The sequence below is a fragment of the Chinchilla lanigera genome, unplaced genomic scaffold (genome assembly GCF_000276665.1).
Source record: "Chinchilla lanigera isolate Chin_1 unplaced genomic scaffold, ChiLan1.0 scaffold00024, whole genome shotgun sequence".
NCBI classification, from domain to species: domain Eukaryota; kingdom Metazoa; phylum Chordata; class Mammalia; order Rodentia; family Chinchillidae; genus Chinchilla; species Chinchilla lanigera.
In genome coordinates, this window is record NW_004955425.1 from 22645857 (window position 1) to 22665002 (window position 19146).

A 19146-nucleotide genomic window follows, 5' to 3' on the forward strand; every position below is an offset into this window, starting at 1 on the left:
CTGGAGACCATACTCACAAGTGAAATAAATCAGAATCACTCATATAAACATCATATTTTCTCCCTACTATAGGAAACAAAGTGTAAATAAAATCTGAAAGGTACAAAAGATATTGTGAAAGGGAAAAGAAACTGCTCAAATAGGAAGAAGCAACTGGGATGGAGAGGAAAAGAAAAAGAAAAAAGGAAAAGGGAAAAAAATATGTATATGGATACACAGGTTAGCTAGGATAACTGTACTACCACTATCTGCTGGTTTATTGAAAGCAACTGTTAATGCGTAATTGTTTGATTCATCTTGCATGCCTGTACTTGGTTATATATGCAACCATTTTGAAGATGACATTATGTAATATAACAACCACTGTTAATATCTTATCACCATATTTTGAAATTCTGTATTATTTTTATTGTTCCATATGCTGTTTTGTTTATGTATTTGTTTTTGTTATTTTGGGGTTGTTTTCTCTTTAAAATGAAAAACAAAATTTATATGTATATACAAGGATAGCTGGGATAGGCATATTGCTGATGTCTGTGGTTTACTGAAAGGAAAAGTCAATGCTTAAAACATTCTTTTTTCTTGACCAATTTCGCACGCTTGAATCTGGTAATCAGAATGACCAATCTGAAAACAACAATATGCAGTATAAGAACCATTGTTGAACTCCTACCATCTTCTATGGTGAAGCTCTGCATTATTTCCAATTTTTTTTTTTTTTAATTACTTGTTACTGTCTTTGTTTGATCAATCTTACATTCTTATGTCTGGTGGACTGAGCAACTTCACTGAAGGTAACAGTATGTAATGTAGCAACTACTATTAATTCCTATCATTTTGTTTTGAGATCATGTATCATTTTTTTGTTTTTGTGTTGTTTTTGTCTTCATGGTTGTTAGTTTTTTTAATTTTTAAATTAAAAAACAGGAAGTGTTAAGAATTATGGTGAATCAAGAACTAAAAAATCAAGAAATAAAAAAGTAAAAGGAAGGGCTACTAAATTCAGGGATCACTATATGACAGCCACAATGACCAATGGTACCCAAATTAAAATCTGATTGTGATGGTCAGGTTGGAGTGTCAACTAGACTGGCTTTGGGATCAGCCCCAGGAGATGGGTAGAGGTCTGGGTGGGTCACAGAGGCATTGCCTTGGGTAATACATATTGTCTCTGGTTCATACCTCCCTGGCACTGCTCCCCTGCTCTTCTTCCCAGCTGCCATGAACTAAGGACCCTTGCTCCACCACACCCTTCTACCATGATGTTCTGTCTTGGAGCCGGACAACCAGGGATTGAATCTCTTGAAACCAAAAGCCAAATTAAACCTTTAAATTGTAGGTGTTGGTTACTGTGTCCCAGGAACATGAAAGGTGACTAATACACTAATGATAATGAGATATAAAGGTTGGGATTTTTCAGATGAGAAAAAGGATGTTTGGAAACAGTAACGAGAAACAGTATCTACCTTACTTTTATGCTCAGGTGTCTGAGAACTGTATGATAAAAAGCAGCTAGTTTTTGAGAAGGCCACAGAAGAAACAGTATGCTATGTTGTAAATGTCTGTGTCACCCAAATACTCACATACTGAAACTTAATCCTGAATACAGTGGTTTTAAGAATTAACACCCTTAGGAGGCAACAGGCGGTGATTTACTCATAAGGAAAAGTCCTCATGAATAAGATTAGTACCCTACCAAAATAGGTTCAAAGGTGTTTGTACCTTCTGCTATAAGGACACCACAAGAAGGTGCAGCATATGAACCAGGAAATGCACCCTCACCTGATATACATTAAACCTGACAGTACCTTAATCGTAGACTTCCCAGCCTCCAGAACTGTGAGCAATAAATTTCTGTTATTTATGAATTACTCAGTGCTAGGTGTTTTTTAATAGTAGCCCAAATGGACCAAGATGCAGTATACTCATTGTAGGACCACTTTCCAACAGAGCAAATATAAAACATTCAGAGAGGCATATTAGGCTATAGGAGACTTGATTAAGACATACTGTGACTTCCACAGGGCACAATGGAAAGGTTCAGAAATAAAGGAAAAACAGACAAGGAAAGAGTAAGAAATGTGCACACCACCATAAAAATTAAAACTCAGGGCATGAGAAGTACCCTGGGTGTCTGGGCTTCTCATTGAGATTGAATTAGTGAGATTTCCCTGAGAAATTTAGGACAGATGAGTGTTGCGTAGGGAGAATTAGGTATTCTTGGGCTTCCATTTGGACGTGTGTGTGTGTGTGTGTGTGTGTGTGTGTGTGTGTGTGTGTGTGTTACTGGGGACTGAACCCAGGGCCTTTGCACTGAGCTACATCCCCATTCCTTTTTTATTTTGTACTGTATTTTAAGAGAGGATCTCACTGATTCTCAACTTGTCCAGGCTGAGCTCAAACTTGCAATCCTCCTGCCTCAGTGTCCCAGTGTTGGCCACTTTGACCCTTTTATACATAGGAGTGGAGAGATAAAGAAACACAGTCCTTGGTCTAATGTACCACCTTATTTCCAGCACGGCATGCAGACCCTAAAGTGAACCCTAATGATTCTCCCTTCTTAGTGTTCACATCCTTGTAATAACACCTTCTGCTTAAGTGCACACAGAACTTATAGTCAGCTTCTGCCCAACAGAATATGGTGAGAGATGGAATGGCACAATCCTAGTCTCTGTACTATCAGATTAGAGTAAGAGACTCCCCAGGGTTGATAAAAGAGTGGTCATATTGGAAATGCCTATATGACAAGAACTATGCAGCTTCTAGGAACTGCAGACAGCATCTATGGCCTGAGGGCAGTGTCTACCTGACAGCATAATTCTGGGGCTTTCAGTCACATACCCACAACAGCTCAAGGAGCTTGGAAAGCAGATTCTTGCCCCTTCAGAGCTCTATATGAGAATGGAGCAGAGATACCTCAATCATGGCCTTTGCAGTTCCAAGTAAGGGACCTAGTTATGTTGTGACCAGACCAGGACCAGACTCCTAACCTACAAAACTCATGAAACAGACTTGTGCTATTTCAAGTCACCCTTTGTGATTTGTTACATGGCCACAGCAGATGAATATACCCATTGTTCAGGGTTTATCCTGACCCACTAAAAGGGGTGAGGATAACCTAGGAAAGCCAGGCATTATGATCCCACACAGTGTCTCCTGGCTCCATGTGAAGAATAGGAGGCCTAGGGGAGGTGGTCTCACCAAGACCATGAGTTTATAAATACCTGACTCTGGTTAGAGAAAGAGCCACGTTAGAGGAGAAGACTAACAAGATAGTCTGCGGAAGCAAATGAAGCCCTCCGTACTTTCTGCTCAACATTTCTGTAAACCTAAAACTGTTCTAAAAAAAGATACGTGCATGCCTGTATCTGGTAATCTGAGAATCTACTTTGAAGATAACAACATGCAATATAATAACCATTGTTAATTTCCAAAGAAAAAAAAGAATTTTTTTTTAAATAAAAAAGGTAGCCGTTAAGCCCTGCACAGCCCCATATGGCAAACTACTAAGCACACAACACATAATAATTTCTAAAATGACATAATCTGACCTGTCTTCAGAAAACAATTCTAAAATAGGCATGGTGCTGCATGCCTGTAATCTCAGCATTGTGGAAGGTTGATGCAAGAAAGAGATTTATATCAAGTCTGGCCTTAATTTAGCAAGACCTTGTCTTAAAATTAAAACAAACCAAAAAAAAATGAAAAAGGGCTGGGAACATACATCAGTAAGAAGGACCGGGATTCAATCTCTACTACTGAAAAAAAAATTTTTTTAATTTAAAAAAGAAAGCAAATGATTCTAGTCACAATGCCATAAAGTGGTCTGAAGGAGAGATTGGCGGAAACTAAGTAAAAAGGCCATCATACTATTTCATGGGTATCTGAATTAGGATACTCTGGAATGAAAAGAACAGACAGGCAGTATCTCTTGGGGGGTAGAAGTGACAGGACGTGGTAACTGATTAAAATACAGGAAAAGAAGCTATTTGAGCCCAAGAAGAATCAGGTATTTCTAGTCAAGAACACTAAGAGGATAGAAGGCAACGCTATCATTAAATGAGACTGGAAACAAAGATTGGGTCCAGAAAAGCTAGGTAAGGACAGCTTCAAGAATAACAAGACTAAAAAGCAGAGGGGAAAGAAAATGCACAAGAGAACATAAAACCAGGAATTAAAAATGTAGAAAAAATAGGTAAACTACTATACACAGTTATATGCACAGTCAGCCTTTAGAGCTAAAAGCCCCATCCTTGGTATTCAAAAGATGATATCAAAAATCATTTTGGTCATCATTTGCCTGTCTCCACTGCATCACATTTTTCAAAAATTCAAAGATGTCTGATGCTTTGCCTAAAGTTACCAACTAGTGTTAGGGCCAACTTTAAAATTCAGGGCTTCCGACTTTCTGTCTCCATAGCATCCTGAGTTATGTTAGCAGCAGTTCTTTCCTATATACAACAATGCTTCATGTTAATTCTTATGGCCAGGGATGACCACTGGGCATCCCTTACACTACCAGTACCTGGACTTTTCTCCTCCACAGTACAGACATACAGATCTTGCTGCTGTGGGTGAGACAAATCACACATGGCAGCTGCTAGCATAAGACCCCAAAAATGTCCCTAAGGATTCGCAACACATTGCTGCACTTCGTCCACACAGTGTCCTACCCTTCAATATCCAGCATGGAAATCTTGTCAGATTTATTGCATTGTGACTAGCATCATTTGCTTTCTTTTTTAAATTAAAAAAAAAATTTTTTTTTTTCAGTAGTAGAGATTGAAGCCATGAGCACCACCACCAGCAGTGGAAACTAGTGAAAATGTAATTCTAATAGGCATTAAACTGTTACCTAGTGAGAGCTGGGGTATTGCTCAGGGGTTAAACACTCACCTAGAGGCTTCAAATTCAGCACCACAAAGAAATTTTTTAAACCTATTACCTGGCCAGGCATCATGATGCACACCGGCAATCCCAGCACTATGGGAGGAGAGGCAAGAAGACTGCAAATTCAAGCTCATTCTGGTTAACTCAGTAACTTAGCAAAGTCCTGTCTCAAAATAAATAAAGGAGCCAGAGCTGAGGATGTAGCTCAATGAAAAGGCTCTGCGTTCAGTCCCCAGTATCTCTAAAACCAAACAATTTGTTATCCAATTATAAAGAAACATTCCCCATAAATATATATCACTTCTCAAGGATGGGATAATTCCTTTAGTAATTTATCCATTAGATTTTAAAGACCAGGCCAGAGAACCTACCTACCAAGTACAACATAATCCAGTAAGGAAATGCACTTTAAAATCAAACAAAAAATACTACTTCCTAACTCATGACTACTCTTCATTTTTATGGCACATCTCAATACAGACTGGCCACACCCCCATGTTCAACAGCTCATGACACTGCCAATGGGCTCAGTCTACACTGTAAGGTCTCCTGTGACAGTCTGCGCTACAAGGTCTCCTCTGAACTTATAATAAAGAGTGAATTAATATGTAAATTATAAAAACATTCAAGTTTTTTGGTTTTGGTTTTTGTTTTTGTTTTTTACTTTTTGAGGCTTTTATGCAGTTCAGGTGAGCCTTGAGCTCACTTTGTAGCCCATGGTGGCCTTGAACTCACAACGATCCTCCTACCTCAGCCTCCTGAGTGCTGAGATTACAGACATACTTCACCATGCCCAGCCAGAAAAACCTTTCCATGAATGCGAAGTCTCCACATTTAGGACTGTAACTTATATGTTTATGTTTCAATTGTCCTAGGTATATCTTCTCTGTTTCTCCTTATATAATTTTTAAAATCTCAATTTAGATGAGAAATTTCTCGAAGACCAGGACTACAAATCTTCCATTCCTTAGGCATCCATCTGTAAAAGACAGATCTAAGCAAAATACAAAAAACAAAAGGTTCACAGAATACAAAGATGAGTTCATAAATCAACTTTGCCACTTACTAAACATCCTGTGTCTTGGACTCTTTATCAGCAAAGTGGAAGTTTAAAATACTCATTTTGAATGTAGTTGCAAGAATTCAATAAGGTGGTATAAGTAAAGCACATGGCAAAGTAGACAATATGGTAAAAAAAAATGCTACCATAGACAAGAATAATCAAAGCTGTGACTATAGAAAAATTAAACATCTTGCTAGCAATGTTTTTAACAATTATATGAAAATCTCTTTTCATTTTTTATTGGCAAACTTTTTTCAAATTCTTATTTTTATTAGTATGTGTTTATGTTACATACTAATGATTACACTCACTGTGGAGAGTTAGTACATGTACATAATGTGTCTTAATTCCTTTTATATAACCTTCCCCAGCCCTCCCCCTCTCTTTATTGGCAAACTTTAAAAGCAGTCTTGGGGTCTAGCTCCACTCGCCAGAAATCATGTTAACATTACACAGAGTGCAGTGCAACATGCTAGCTCGTTTTTCTTCTTTTCAGCAACTAGTACCAAACTGTACCCTCTCACACATTCACAGCACTAATTTACTGTAAATGAAAGGTCTACTAATTGGCAGATTAGGGTGTGGCAAAACTGGCTGTGTAAGTAGGTGTGACCTGTTAACTACAAAAATCTAGGACTCATGCAAACAGTTCCCAAAAACCCTGCATGTGGACTTCCTCCTAAAACTTACTCCCACTTTTACTGGGCCCAAAATCACTCTGTGGAGTCTGTTCCTTATCCTCTCTCTAATAAAGCTTTGCTACCGTTTGCACTTGTCTTGACCAATTCTTTGCTCAGGATGGACAAAACCTAGAAACCACCTCCAGGAGACTCCAGCACCCCAGAACCTGCTAACAATTTCACATGGTTCAACCTGCTCAATAAGCACTTCAGTGACCCCAGCCTTAAATACAGTTGCTACATATAAGCTAATCTTGTCATTCTCTTCCTCCAAACCCTTTCCTGTCCATCCATGTTACATTTTTAGAGGCTCTCTGCTAGCTCTATAAAAAATACATATTTCTCAAAATGAAAGCAAAAAAGAGCTTTGAAATAAAGTGAAATTTAAAATTTCATTTTAATTTTAATGCTTTTACTTTTGGACATTTTTACCCACAACACACACACCCCAATACTCCAATATGGGCACCAACTGAATGTCCTACAATTTAATTCAATTCTAACACTATCTCCTGGGACTATCACAGATCCTACAGGTCAAGGATTCAGTGCAAGACTGCCCCACTTTAAACACCAGCCTCCAATTTCAGGTTATCACCTACATTTCTAACCAACTAGCTATAAACTGCGTTTCCATGACCCCTCCCTCATGTCTGATAATTTTTTAGAACTCACAGAACTCAGGAAAACAGTCAACTTACTATAAGCAGTTTATTATAAAGGACATAATTAAGGATCAGCCAAAAAGAAGAGATATAAAGGCAAAGTACGGAGGAGGAGCAGCCCCAGAGCCATCATTCTCTTTCTAGCCCCACACCCCCCTTCCTTTGGTATTTTATTACATGGGCATGATTAATTAAATTACCAGCTATTGATGATTAAAGCAATCTCCAGTCCTTTTCTTAGGGTACAGGTTTAAAGTTCCAACCCTCTCATCAAGCTAGAATTTTCCAATGATCAGTACCCATGCAGAAGTGATCTAGAACCCCCAAGCCACCAAACCACTTGACTGTCATATATCTAGAGATTCCAAGAGTTTTAGAAGCTGTGTAACATGAACTAGGAAGACCAAACACTACATAATTCTTATCATAACTTTGTACAAAGCTCTTCCTAAAACTAACGGAGTTAATATCATACACCTTAAAGACATTTACAAGAAAAAAAAAAAAAACTGCATTATCCTTTTGAATTATTTTCCAAACTGCAAAAAAAGTATCAGGAACAGGTGATTAACAATTAAGAATCATTATAATGATATACAGATCCAAGCACACAATGAAGAACTTCAGAAGAGGATAACTAACATTTTAGCATATGTGCTGCTAAAGATAGTACTGACTAACATTTTAAGAGATGAGAATGTTTAAAACTAGGGACCTCATGACAGTGATGTCTAAGGTAAAGACACAAATAATGAGAACAAAATTATTTGCCAGAGAAAATTTGGAGATAATTCTCAACAGACTCTACCAAAATAGTTCCTAAATCTGGTTCATAATAGAATCATCAAAAAAACTTTAAAAAGAGGATTTAACTGCAAAAGACTAGGACCAGAATGATAGTGTAAGAAAGTTCATTATGTGCTCTTATTAACATGCATCCAGAACAGCAAGCTGATGTTCTAGATTTTTTTTCATACCCTTACATTTTACAAGCCAAGACTGTATTTCAAGGATTCCTCCAAAAATTTTAAATAGAACTTCCATTTGACACAGTTATGCCTTTTCCAGGAATCTGCCCCAAAGAGGAAAGACATCATATTACATTGATACATGCCTATCCATGTTTATAGGAGCACAATTAATAACAGATAAATGTTGGAAGAGGCCTATGTGCCCATCAACAAATGGATAAAGATAATCTGTATACACGTGTTACTCAGCCATAAAGAAGAATAAATTTGGATCATTTGTAGGAAAATGGATACATCTTGAGACCATAATGCTAAGTTAAATAATTCAGACACAAAAGGTTAAATATCACATGGCTTCTCTTACATAAGAAATCCAAAACATAAGTAAAAAGCAAAATAAAAGAGAGGTGATAGGAAACAGGGAGGGGGACTTTGTAGATATGGAAAGGTAGTCTGGGGATGGAGAGAAGAAGGGGAGAAAAAAGGGAAGTTAAAATGATTACGATATTTAAGATGTATTTTAAAAGCAGAATGAAGATATAATATGTACAGGTACAAATTTCCTATAATGAACATGATCATTATGTATGATAATGTACTAATTTTTAAAAATGTTTAAATGATTAGGATATATGTATACCATTACCACTATGAATGTAATTATGTATTGCAAACACATAAATTTGTCTAAAAAGACTAAATTTTGAGGGGAAGAATACGTTTCCTTAGACCAGGTAAAGCTCCAGAGTTTCCGGTTCACCATCACAAAAGACAGGTCCTAAAGAACAGACTGATTCAAATGGCCACCACATAAACAACAAGACACAGTTCCAGAGTCACTCTGTGAAAACGAACTGCCCACTTTACCATGAAGAAAATGTGTATGTAAGGAACACACATACTTCCCAGCACAGCACTGTAGGTAGTGTCTCACTAGAACCAACATGGGAATTTTCAATTACTACTGAGTCCTTTATGTTAAAAATAACAATGCAAACAAAAAACTTGAATTCTAAAACATTAACAGCTTGTTGTACATAAATGTAACCAATCAAATAAAAAACCTTAATTACTATAATTTCTACTTAACTTTCACTTATACATTTTAAAGTAGTCTAATTAAGAATAATCTTACTGTTCTAGAATCCGAGAATGGATTATACTCATCAAGTCCTGGTGGAACATTTCTTGTCACCTGTGTAACTGATGGATCCTGGAATAAAATTTGAAGGAAAAAAGAAGATTACTTATCCTTTAAGATACGTATGTTATATTTACATGACATTTGCTTTATCTGTTCTTTTGGTCACCCAGCAAAGCTAACAGAGGAAACCAATGGGAGATTATCAGATGTACTCAGTCCAATTTACACAAAGGTGACATTTAAAACTACAAATCTCACACCCTCAAAAAAAAAGCAAGTAAAAACTACGATAGATACAAATCAGCTGCTAGTGATTCCACAGTTTGAAAGGAGGCAGCCTTCTAATAGCTGCATAGAGTATGTGAAGCCACCCTCCTTTCCTGTGGGTTCCACAAAAGAATCTGTGTTCCTCCTTTCTATAACTTCTTCAGTTTTCTCAACTCAGCCTGAAGTACCACATTACAAAGTGATGTCATACACAGCCAGCATCTAGAGCATTCAAGATTAAGTGCCTCTCATTTGTTTTATTCCACTCCAACTTCTGTTTATTTTCACACATGATTCTAGCGTGTCACCTTTTTTCCAAGTATAATGCACTAGCACACTATCCTAGCCTTTCAAATCTTACAATATTGAGCTTTCATAAAGTAAGTCATAGAATCCTAGATTTTTTTGATTATGAATGTACAACACAAATATAATGAATATCCCAGCAAAATGAACTATGTAATTCATGTGAAAAGCATTTTACCAACTGCGATGTTCCCTTACTGGCCTTCATATTTCTAGTTTCAAACTTTAGCATGCATAAGAATCAAACAACACATAGATTGCTGCATCACACCCAGACTTTCTGATTCAGTAGACCTCGAGTAGAGCTTTAAAAAAACCTGTATTTCTAACAAGTGCCCGGGTAATAATGCTTCTGCTGATCTGGAAATCACTGCTCTCTACTTACACTGTACTTTCTCCAATCCACTTCCTCAACATGATCATCAGAGTTAACTTTCAAAAATGCAAAGCTAATCCTGTCATTCTTTTCCTCCAATCCCTTTCCTGTCCACCCATGTCACATTTTAGACTCTCCACTAACTCTAAAATAAAAATACGTATTTCTTAAAATGAAAAACAAAATCAGCCTAAGCCTCGCCTACTTTGCCAGCCTTGTCAACTCCCTCACATCACCCCCACTTTGGCATATCCTTCTCCCTTGGCCAAGTGAAACAAATTACTACACAAGGAGCCTTGAACTTGGCTAAAAGCAAGCAGTAAGGATGAATAGAAAAGTAATAAATAAAGACTCTAGGCTTATTCTATAATAAAATGAATACGAAAGAATGAAATAACTCTATTCATTCCCTGGAGTTCCCCTCTCGTGTCCCTAAACCTGTAAGGAGTGGGGAGATTATCAAGAGGCGATGCATGCCTCAAAAAGAAAATCAGAAACATTCTTTTAATCAAATGTTTCAACTTGGCATTGCTACAGTCAACCTGATGTAGGTTCAGGGCAAGAAGCAGAGACAGAGACGTACATCAAATCCTGATTATCAGATAGTCCAGCTGCAGTTTCGAGATCAGCTCTCACCACTACCCACAGAACCAGAAACCCAAGATTCCTCAGACAGACACCACTCTCTGTTTGCCTCCTCAAGCTGATTCTAATACTCTCACCCAAAGGGTTAGCCAAGCAATCTTTCCTCTTCCTTAAACATTCACTTCAAGTATCACTTTATCCACGAGGCAATTGTTTTCTCTTAACCTCCCTTTTACCCAGTCACTCTACCCTAAACTAAATGCTCCCACAACTCCTGGTATTGATCCCAATGCTCCTGATATTGATCTCCATTACCATTTGTTTCACACAACCGTGATTTTCACCATAGTCTGCTTTATCCAAACTAGGTCCTAATTTCTTTGAATCAAGAAACAGGTCTTCTGTTTTACTTTTCTTTACATTGTACATGCCTAGTGATACTGTTTCATCAATGGTTATTACTACCCCTACAGAGAAATACTCAGAGTAATTCTTCAAGATATTACCAACAATAATAACCAAGAAATACTTTCTGAAAAAAATGAGCATAAGTAATGAAGACAGTTCAAAACATACAAATGAAAAAACATTTGATCTCATTCATTAGAAGAGAAATGGCAATTAAAACTATACTGATATAATCACATTTCTTACCTATAAGATTAGCAAAACATCCACAAGTCTTAAATACTCTTGAGAAAGTTGTAAGGAAACAAATTCTAATGCACTATTAAGAGAAATGAATACTGTTACAATTTGTATTTATCCTCTGAATCACAATCTCACTACTAGGAATCTATTCCACAGATATACTGGGAAAATACTCCCTGTAAAGCAAAAGACTAGAAGCAACCTAAGTATCAGTACAGGATGGAACATCTAACCTGACAAAGTATTGCACAGATATTATGCAGCTGTAAAATGGTATAATGAGATGTATACAAGGTGTAATCAAAAATAGTGAATGTTTCAAAAAATCTTTACTACAGCAAAAGATACACTGCCACTAATTCCCCTCAAAATTCTTTCTTTGAACACACTTATCCATTGTTCTTGCCACTTTCTCAAGCAATTATGGAAGTCTTCTTTCGAGTCTCTAGTTGTGCTACTATGACATGCATCCATATTGTGGATGGACTCAAAACATTTGCCTTTCATGATCACTCTGACTTTAAGGACAAGCCAGGAGTCACAAGGTGCTGGATCCACTGGATGAGGACACACTATAAGGTTTTATGAGCATGCTGTTTTGGCTTGAGTCTAGATGTCCACTTAAAGCCTCATGGGGTCATAGGTGAGGTTTTTCACAGGTAGCTGGATCTAGGGTATGTGACGCTAGGGTTAAGGGTGCCCGACCCTGGGTGTGGATGGCATCAATCAACAGGTTTACAGCCTGAATATAAAGGCAACATCTGCCATTATGTTGCTGCTACTTCACTACTTCTCTGTTTGCTGCCTTCTGCCTGCCCTGCTTGCCATGAACTGTTTCTCCTCTATGATGCCCCTCTGCCATGCCACCCTGCCTTGGAGCCAGACTATAAGCTGAAACCTCTATAAACGGTGAGCTGAAATAAACTAATTTAACTTTGGGTGTTAGGTGTTTTTTCTTAGAGAAAAGTAATTAAGATACCTGCCATACTGTTGGATGTCACTCCATCGTAGCACTCAGTACTTTTGATCACATCTATCTTCTAAAAACTCAAAAGGGGACCTCCAGAACTGCTTCAGAAAGAACAATGGGATAAATGTGTTTGAAGGAAGGGGAAGTACTCTAAAGAAGATTAATGGCAATGTGTCTTAATGTAATAAATTTTTTATTTAGACAGTCACTGTACTATATTTCTATCACACTTTATACACTGCTACAGAGTGTAAAGAGACATGGAACAATGTAAATAAGATGTTACCTTCTGAGCAAGAGGAAAGATAGTAAGTGTGTATGTACTTACTTGAATGTTTAGAAAAAAAGAATAAGCCAAACACTAATAACAATGATTACCTGCAGGGGAGGAAGAAAACAGTGAAGAGAGAGGACAGGCTTGAAAGCAAGACTTCTCCCAATCTGCCTGTTTTATAGCTTTTACTCTGGAACTACAAAATGTTCTTCAGTAATACAGAATAAAATTAATTCCAAAAGAAAAAAAGAGGGAGGAAGAACACAGGGTCATCAAGATGCATACACTTAATCGACACATGTCCTCACAGCCATCCTCTCCAATGTTACAGAAACACAATGGGCCCCAATTCTCATTTTTTCAAATTCACACACCAATTATCTCAAGTAAAATTCACCCCAAATTCTTAATAAACAAATAAGTAATAAGGTATGGCTTAGTATGAAAGAGATCTTACAATGAAATAATTCTGCCAATTTTTTATTTTCAACTACTGCAGTAAAAACATACTTGTTTCCTTCTGTATGATCCAGGCTGAAGTTAACTGGCAATTTTATAAAATCATTGTTTTAAGTGAACCAAACTTAATTCAAATCTGTTTGAAATCTCTCCTAGTGTAGCATGTATTTGATGACAAAGCAGTAGACTACAAACAAAATATGCCAAGTGTGAGGTTATATTTAAGAAAGAACTAATCTCTCCAAATTGTCTAATTAATGTTCTAAATTAGTTTAGTGATTGTAAATAGTTTTTAAGAAGCCCTAAGTCCTCTAAACTGTGAGAATCCAATAAAGCTGAAAGTTTTAGTAGTAAGGGGTAGGGAAGCCATCGGTCTCTCAGTGTACCCTGAGGAGGAATGGCGGCAAGTATGTGGAAAATAAAGACAAGAGACAAGAGCTGGGGTCAGGTGGAGAGGCCAGGCAAGAGGACTGCACAACAACAGCGGGGATGTTTATTTATATTCTTGCAAACTTAGTATCACCAGAGGCAATGCTGCCTAGCAACTAAGGACTGAAATTGTCCAGGCGGATGTTTTTCACAAGACTGAGGTAGCTGGACTACTTGAGGCACTCTGGCTCTGTCCTGATCAATTTCCAGCTCCAGCCGCTCCCAGCATCTCTCTCTCCTCTGTTTTGTGTGTAAATGATGGGTGTTTAGTTGAAGCTGGAAAAACTGTGCTTGAAGAATACAGTCCAAAAACCCGTAACAATGATCAGTTACCAGTCTAGCTGGCAACTGTCAGAAGTTGTTGGTGACTTGACCCTTCTACAGCCAGCATACTACTATAGTATTGCATTTATATATCTTGTGGTTATACTTTTCTGCTGGATGTTTAAGACCAAGTTAAGTGAGACCTGTATAAATAAAAATTAACTTCTTTCTATCAAGGTCAGGTAAATCTCCTCAGGAAATTATCTTGGAACCAAGTGCAGCACCTCTAGATTCTTCTGACAGTGTCAGTCATCTGGATGAGTCGAAGCCATTGCTTGACCAACTTCCTTTCTGTGAAAGCTTGAGAGATTTTTTTTTTTTCTCCTCCTGACTACCCTTAGGCACACTACACATCGTAGAATCACTTTCCTCTGTGGTTCCACAGTCTCCTTAATCAGAAAATCAGGGACTCAACTGAGTCAGAGGATGTCACAGCAGAGGTTCTCTTATGTCCTGAGTCCTCACTGACCTCAGAGGCCTAGAGCCAAAATACTGGCTATACTCTTAGCCCAATCTATTGCTCTAACTTTTGGTCTCCAAACCTTAGCTGTTAAACATCCAGAAGAGAAGATTAATGACATTACACTGTAATGGAAGTAGTAAGTTTAATATTACTATTTTGTCTGAATATCAAACACCTTAGAATATAAAATGGAACCATTATTTTCTAACCATAAATATCCTAATATTTGAATCCCTATAGAATGTTAACAGATATAGTTACATATTTTTATATTACAATTAGGTACCAAAATCATACATAACATTGCTAGATGACAATCATGATAACATTTTGTAACATACCTAATTTTTCATTTTGACATAACATAACCCTTTTAACCAATCATCTCTATCTAATACATAAGACACTTTTTACCTAATTAGTTGTACTTTAACAGAATGTACTCCACAAGTTTTTCTTAAAGGCAGAAATCTGAACCTGAAAGCAAAGTCTTAGCATAATAAACAATCTCTGTTTTACATTTTAGAAGACCTGTACATCTGGAATCATGAATACATTTAAAACACCATGAGATTAACACTAATGAATCATCAAACACATGTGAAAACCTTTGTTTCTTAATTTAGTTTCATACTAAGAGCATCTTGTGTGAGAAAAACTTATTTTTCCTGAAAACTTTCATCTTTTGACCAAAATGACCAAATTATTAGGGTATCTCCCAAGAGACTCTGGAGATCATTGGTGACTCCTTACTACTGAATAAAGGTTGGTCACTCCTCTATTCACCAACTGGAGCCCTGCCCAACAATTTCTCACCACTCTAAGGAATTTTTGTTAATTATCTTAAATGTTTTGATGACCTGTGAGAAAGCCAATTTTGATATCACTCAGACCAGCTGGTAACTCAAGTAAAAGCATGCTTTTAAGTCTATAAACCAAACTGCATTATGAACAAATGATAAAATTTGCTGAGCTCAAAATAAAGGGGAACAGCTGTTCACAGAATGACAAACACATAAACAAGTACACAGAACAAATACCTTTACAAAGTCAGAGTACACTCAAATATATTTTTGACCAAATTAAATTACAGTAACTCTATTATAATTTTAGAAATTTATAATTTATACAAACATTTGGTTTGTCAATTGGCCGATATCTCTTATCAGAAAAATTCTGGAAGGAATAGAATCTTTTATCTATAATGAATATACATATTTTGTATTTTACTCTGTCTGAAGAATACTGGTAACTTTCAGCTCAGTTATCTCTATATACTCAGTTATCTCTATATACTCAGTTATCTCTATATAGTGTGTATATACTCTATCACCTAGTTAGACCTTAGATTTCCATTTTGTCAGTTACTTCAATAGGCCCCAGGTTGAATCTAGCCTCATCCTTGTCAACTTCTCCTCCAGATCTGGCTTCATGATACAACCAGACAGCATGCTCTAGCAAAACACAAACTTATCCTGGAAATCAAGTTAACTTTTTCTTCTTTACCTGACTGAATTGTCTTTCTGCTGTTGTACTTCCATCTTTTGTAAAATTTTTAAAATTTAATACTATATGTTGCCAAGTGAAGTGTGAGGGAATGATTCTCCCTTTTGTTTTTGTGATTCAGTTTTGATCAAACAGTGAGAAACCTGTATCCTATATTTTGAAAGAGGAAGTCATATAGCCTCCCTTAACCTAGTATGGCCCATCTGTGAAAACAGAAGCAAACTGAATTAACTTGTCTGAAGGATAATGACAGTAACAGCAGAGAAACTAGCCCACAATCTAGACTGAGCCAATTAAAATTATCAAATAAAGTTTGAAAATCATTCTAGATTGATCTGAACAGTTTGAGGTAATTGACACATTCTATTTAAAAGCATCTGCAAGTTTTACGTTGCTAATTTTCTGAGAATCTTGAAATTTCAAGAAACAATTTTTACCATATCCTGCCATAAGTAAGAATATTGCTTTTATTATCAGAAAGATGTTTTAACCTAGGAGTACTAAGTGGAATCCTCCCAGTTAATACCTGTAAAGAAAAAAATTTTTTACTGTCACTTTATAGCTTCTCTAATCTACTTCTATGTCATCTGTATACATTTAATTTTATATTCTTGTGACTAAACATGGTAGTTGGTTTGTGAGTTCTAGGACTAAAGGCCAAATATTCTTCAAGCCTCAGGACAATGTGCTACTTTCCGTGATTTTTGAATCCTGTCGCAAATTAATAGTCTCTGTCATAATTTCCATTTTCTGTACACTTTCAAAGAAATTAATTATCAGGGCATTTTTATGATCCCTCTTAAAAGGATCAGTGAGATGTCTAAAAGTAGACACATAAAGACTCTTGGGATGTATTTGAAAAGGGTCATTCAACTTAGTTTGGCTAGCTAAATTAATGACCTCTAAAAATTCCAAAACATAAAATGTGCATCTATCCATAAGATAGACTCTAACTGCAGGATCAGGTTGATGCAAGAGGGAATCTTCTCTTACTTAGCTACTGGCCAGAACCACTATGTTTGAATAAAACCACTCATACCCGGACACTCCTTGGCAAGTGTCAACACTAAACAGGAGCTTATTGCTTTATTGTCTGGCACAGCACCTGGGGGCAAAAAATATTGCAGGAAGCCACAGAGCTCAGGGAACAGGTCTTGTATGTTCCCCAGCAGGGTGACCATAAGCATCCCCTCTGCTTTGGACACACTTGCCACAAAGGTCATGAGGGGCTCAGCCCTTGCTCCCTGCTCCTCGTCGCTGCTGCCAGGTCCCACCAGCTTCTGGGTCAGCTGGGCCTTGGGTGCCAGCCACTCAGCCCCTGTGTCACCCTCCTGGCCCTGCCGCTGCCCTTGCCACGTGCAGTGCCAGCAAGCACAGCCCTGACATGGCTGGGCTGCCACTGGGTGGACCTGTCCTTCCTCCCCAAGGCCTGGGCACTGACTAGCCACCACTGGCAACTCCCCTGGCTGCCTGGGGCTTCTCATGCCCCATTCCCATGCCGACTTGCCAGCCTCCACAACTGTCTCCTTTGCTTCTTGACCAAAGTCCCTGCATGTCCCCACAGCTCCTCATCCCCATCCTTGCTGCCCTCCCCATGCCCATCTAGCTTTAGTCTTTTGCCAGCTTCTCCCTGGACGGCCTCCTCCATCCCTGCCCCAGGCCTTGGCCTCTTTGTCCCCCATTGTATCTGGCCCCCCAGTGTGTTCTACAGCACCCAGACCAGAGCAAGAGTGAGCTGGGGGCGGGTGCCGTAGGCAGGGGAATAGGAGCAGCCACTAGCATCGAGGCAGGAGGGCGTAGATGTGATGAGGCAGCAGCCCCCAGTCATGGCCTTGGGCAGAGCAGCACTAATACTTCCGACTCTGGCAGCAACTGGCTATAGCTTTTATTTTATTGCCTTGGGGCTGGGCGAGTTGCTGGCAGGGCCTCAGCAGTCCTGCTTTATTCTCAGGAATGGGCTCCACTATCCACCGCCCCTGCAACAAGCTGCACAGCAGTTACTGCCGCTGTAGCTGGCCGTGTTGGCTGCTGCTTTTGCTCTGGGCACTGGATATTTTGTTTCTGCCTGGATTCCAAGTACAGCGCCATCACAGGACAGGCACCTGCCCTTGCAATTCGCACACAGGTCTTGATAATGGGGGTGTTTGGGGTCTACGTGGTAAAGTTCTTACTGGGCAGAACATTTAGTTCTTTTACAACTCTGACAGGTGATATCCTTCACTCAGTAAGGATTGTAAGATTTTTGACACGTTCTACAAAGCTGTTCAAAGTAAACCTTGTTTGTGCCCTGGACACACCACACATATGCACTCTCCCAGCAGATGCTGCAATCCTTGCAGTGATAATAGCCATATTTCTGCTGGAAGCGCAGGTACTTCTTGCCTGGTCTGGTGCCTGGCAGCGACCTCTCCCACATGGTGGTGGCCAAGGTTTCTGGGTTCCGGGTCCTGCGTGGCAGCGTCTGCCACCCAAGCACACACTGAACCGATGCACTGTACTGTGGGTCCACTTGCATCCCCACATCATGGCAGCTGGGCCTGTAGGGGCATGGCCCGAAGCCCAGCTCCCACATGACAGGGGTATGGCAGAGGAGAATGAGGCAGGAGGGTGTTCCCTGCCACAGAGCAGCCAGCCATCAGTGCCCATGGTGTCCAGTGGGTAGGGGAAGAGATAGGAGGGAGCACACGCCAAGTACCTGAATGTGCCCAGCACTTAGTCCCCCACTGCAGCCATCCAGGCAGCCCCCATTACTTGATGGGGCTGAGGCAATCTCCAATGGAGATCTCCCAGAAAGAGCCGACTTTCCCAGCAGTTCTAGATCTACACTCATTATTCCAATGATACCCTCGCTGACACTTAGTACAAGGACTGAGGGTTTAGCTGAAGAGACTGATAATGGCTGAGCTGCCTTTATCGGTGCAACAGAGCAGTTCCGGACAAAGTGTCCTTCATCCCCATAATGAAAACAGCCTTGTTTTTTTTTTTCTTCCTCCAGGATGTGACTGAATAGTTTGAGTAATAGCTGCCGCCAAGGCAGCCCCCTGAACACGAGGGACCAATATCTACACAAATCTGAATCATCTCTGGCAACATGGTCTGCTTTTTGTGGGCTTTTAAAGCCTC

The 19146-nt window shown here is 38.8% G+C and overlaps 1 protein-coding gene across 1 annotated transcript in view; it reads right to left on the reverse strand.

Annotated features, from left to right (window-relative positions):
- Positions 1 to 19146, reverse strand: part of Scamp1 (secretory carrier membrane protein 1) — a gene marked incomplete in the record, with an annotated part of 124326 nt that overhangs the window by 83521 nt on the left and 21659 nt on the right. Inside the window, 1 exon segment of the mRNA XM_013514889.1 lies at positions 9405 to 9482. Within this exon segment, the coding sequence (XP_013370343.1) occupies positions 9405 to 9482 (78 nt within the window).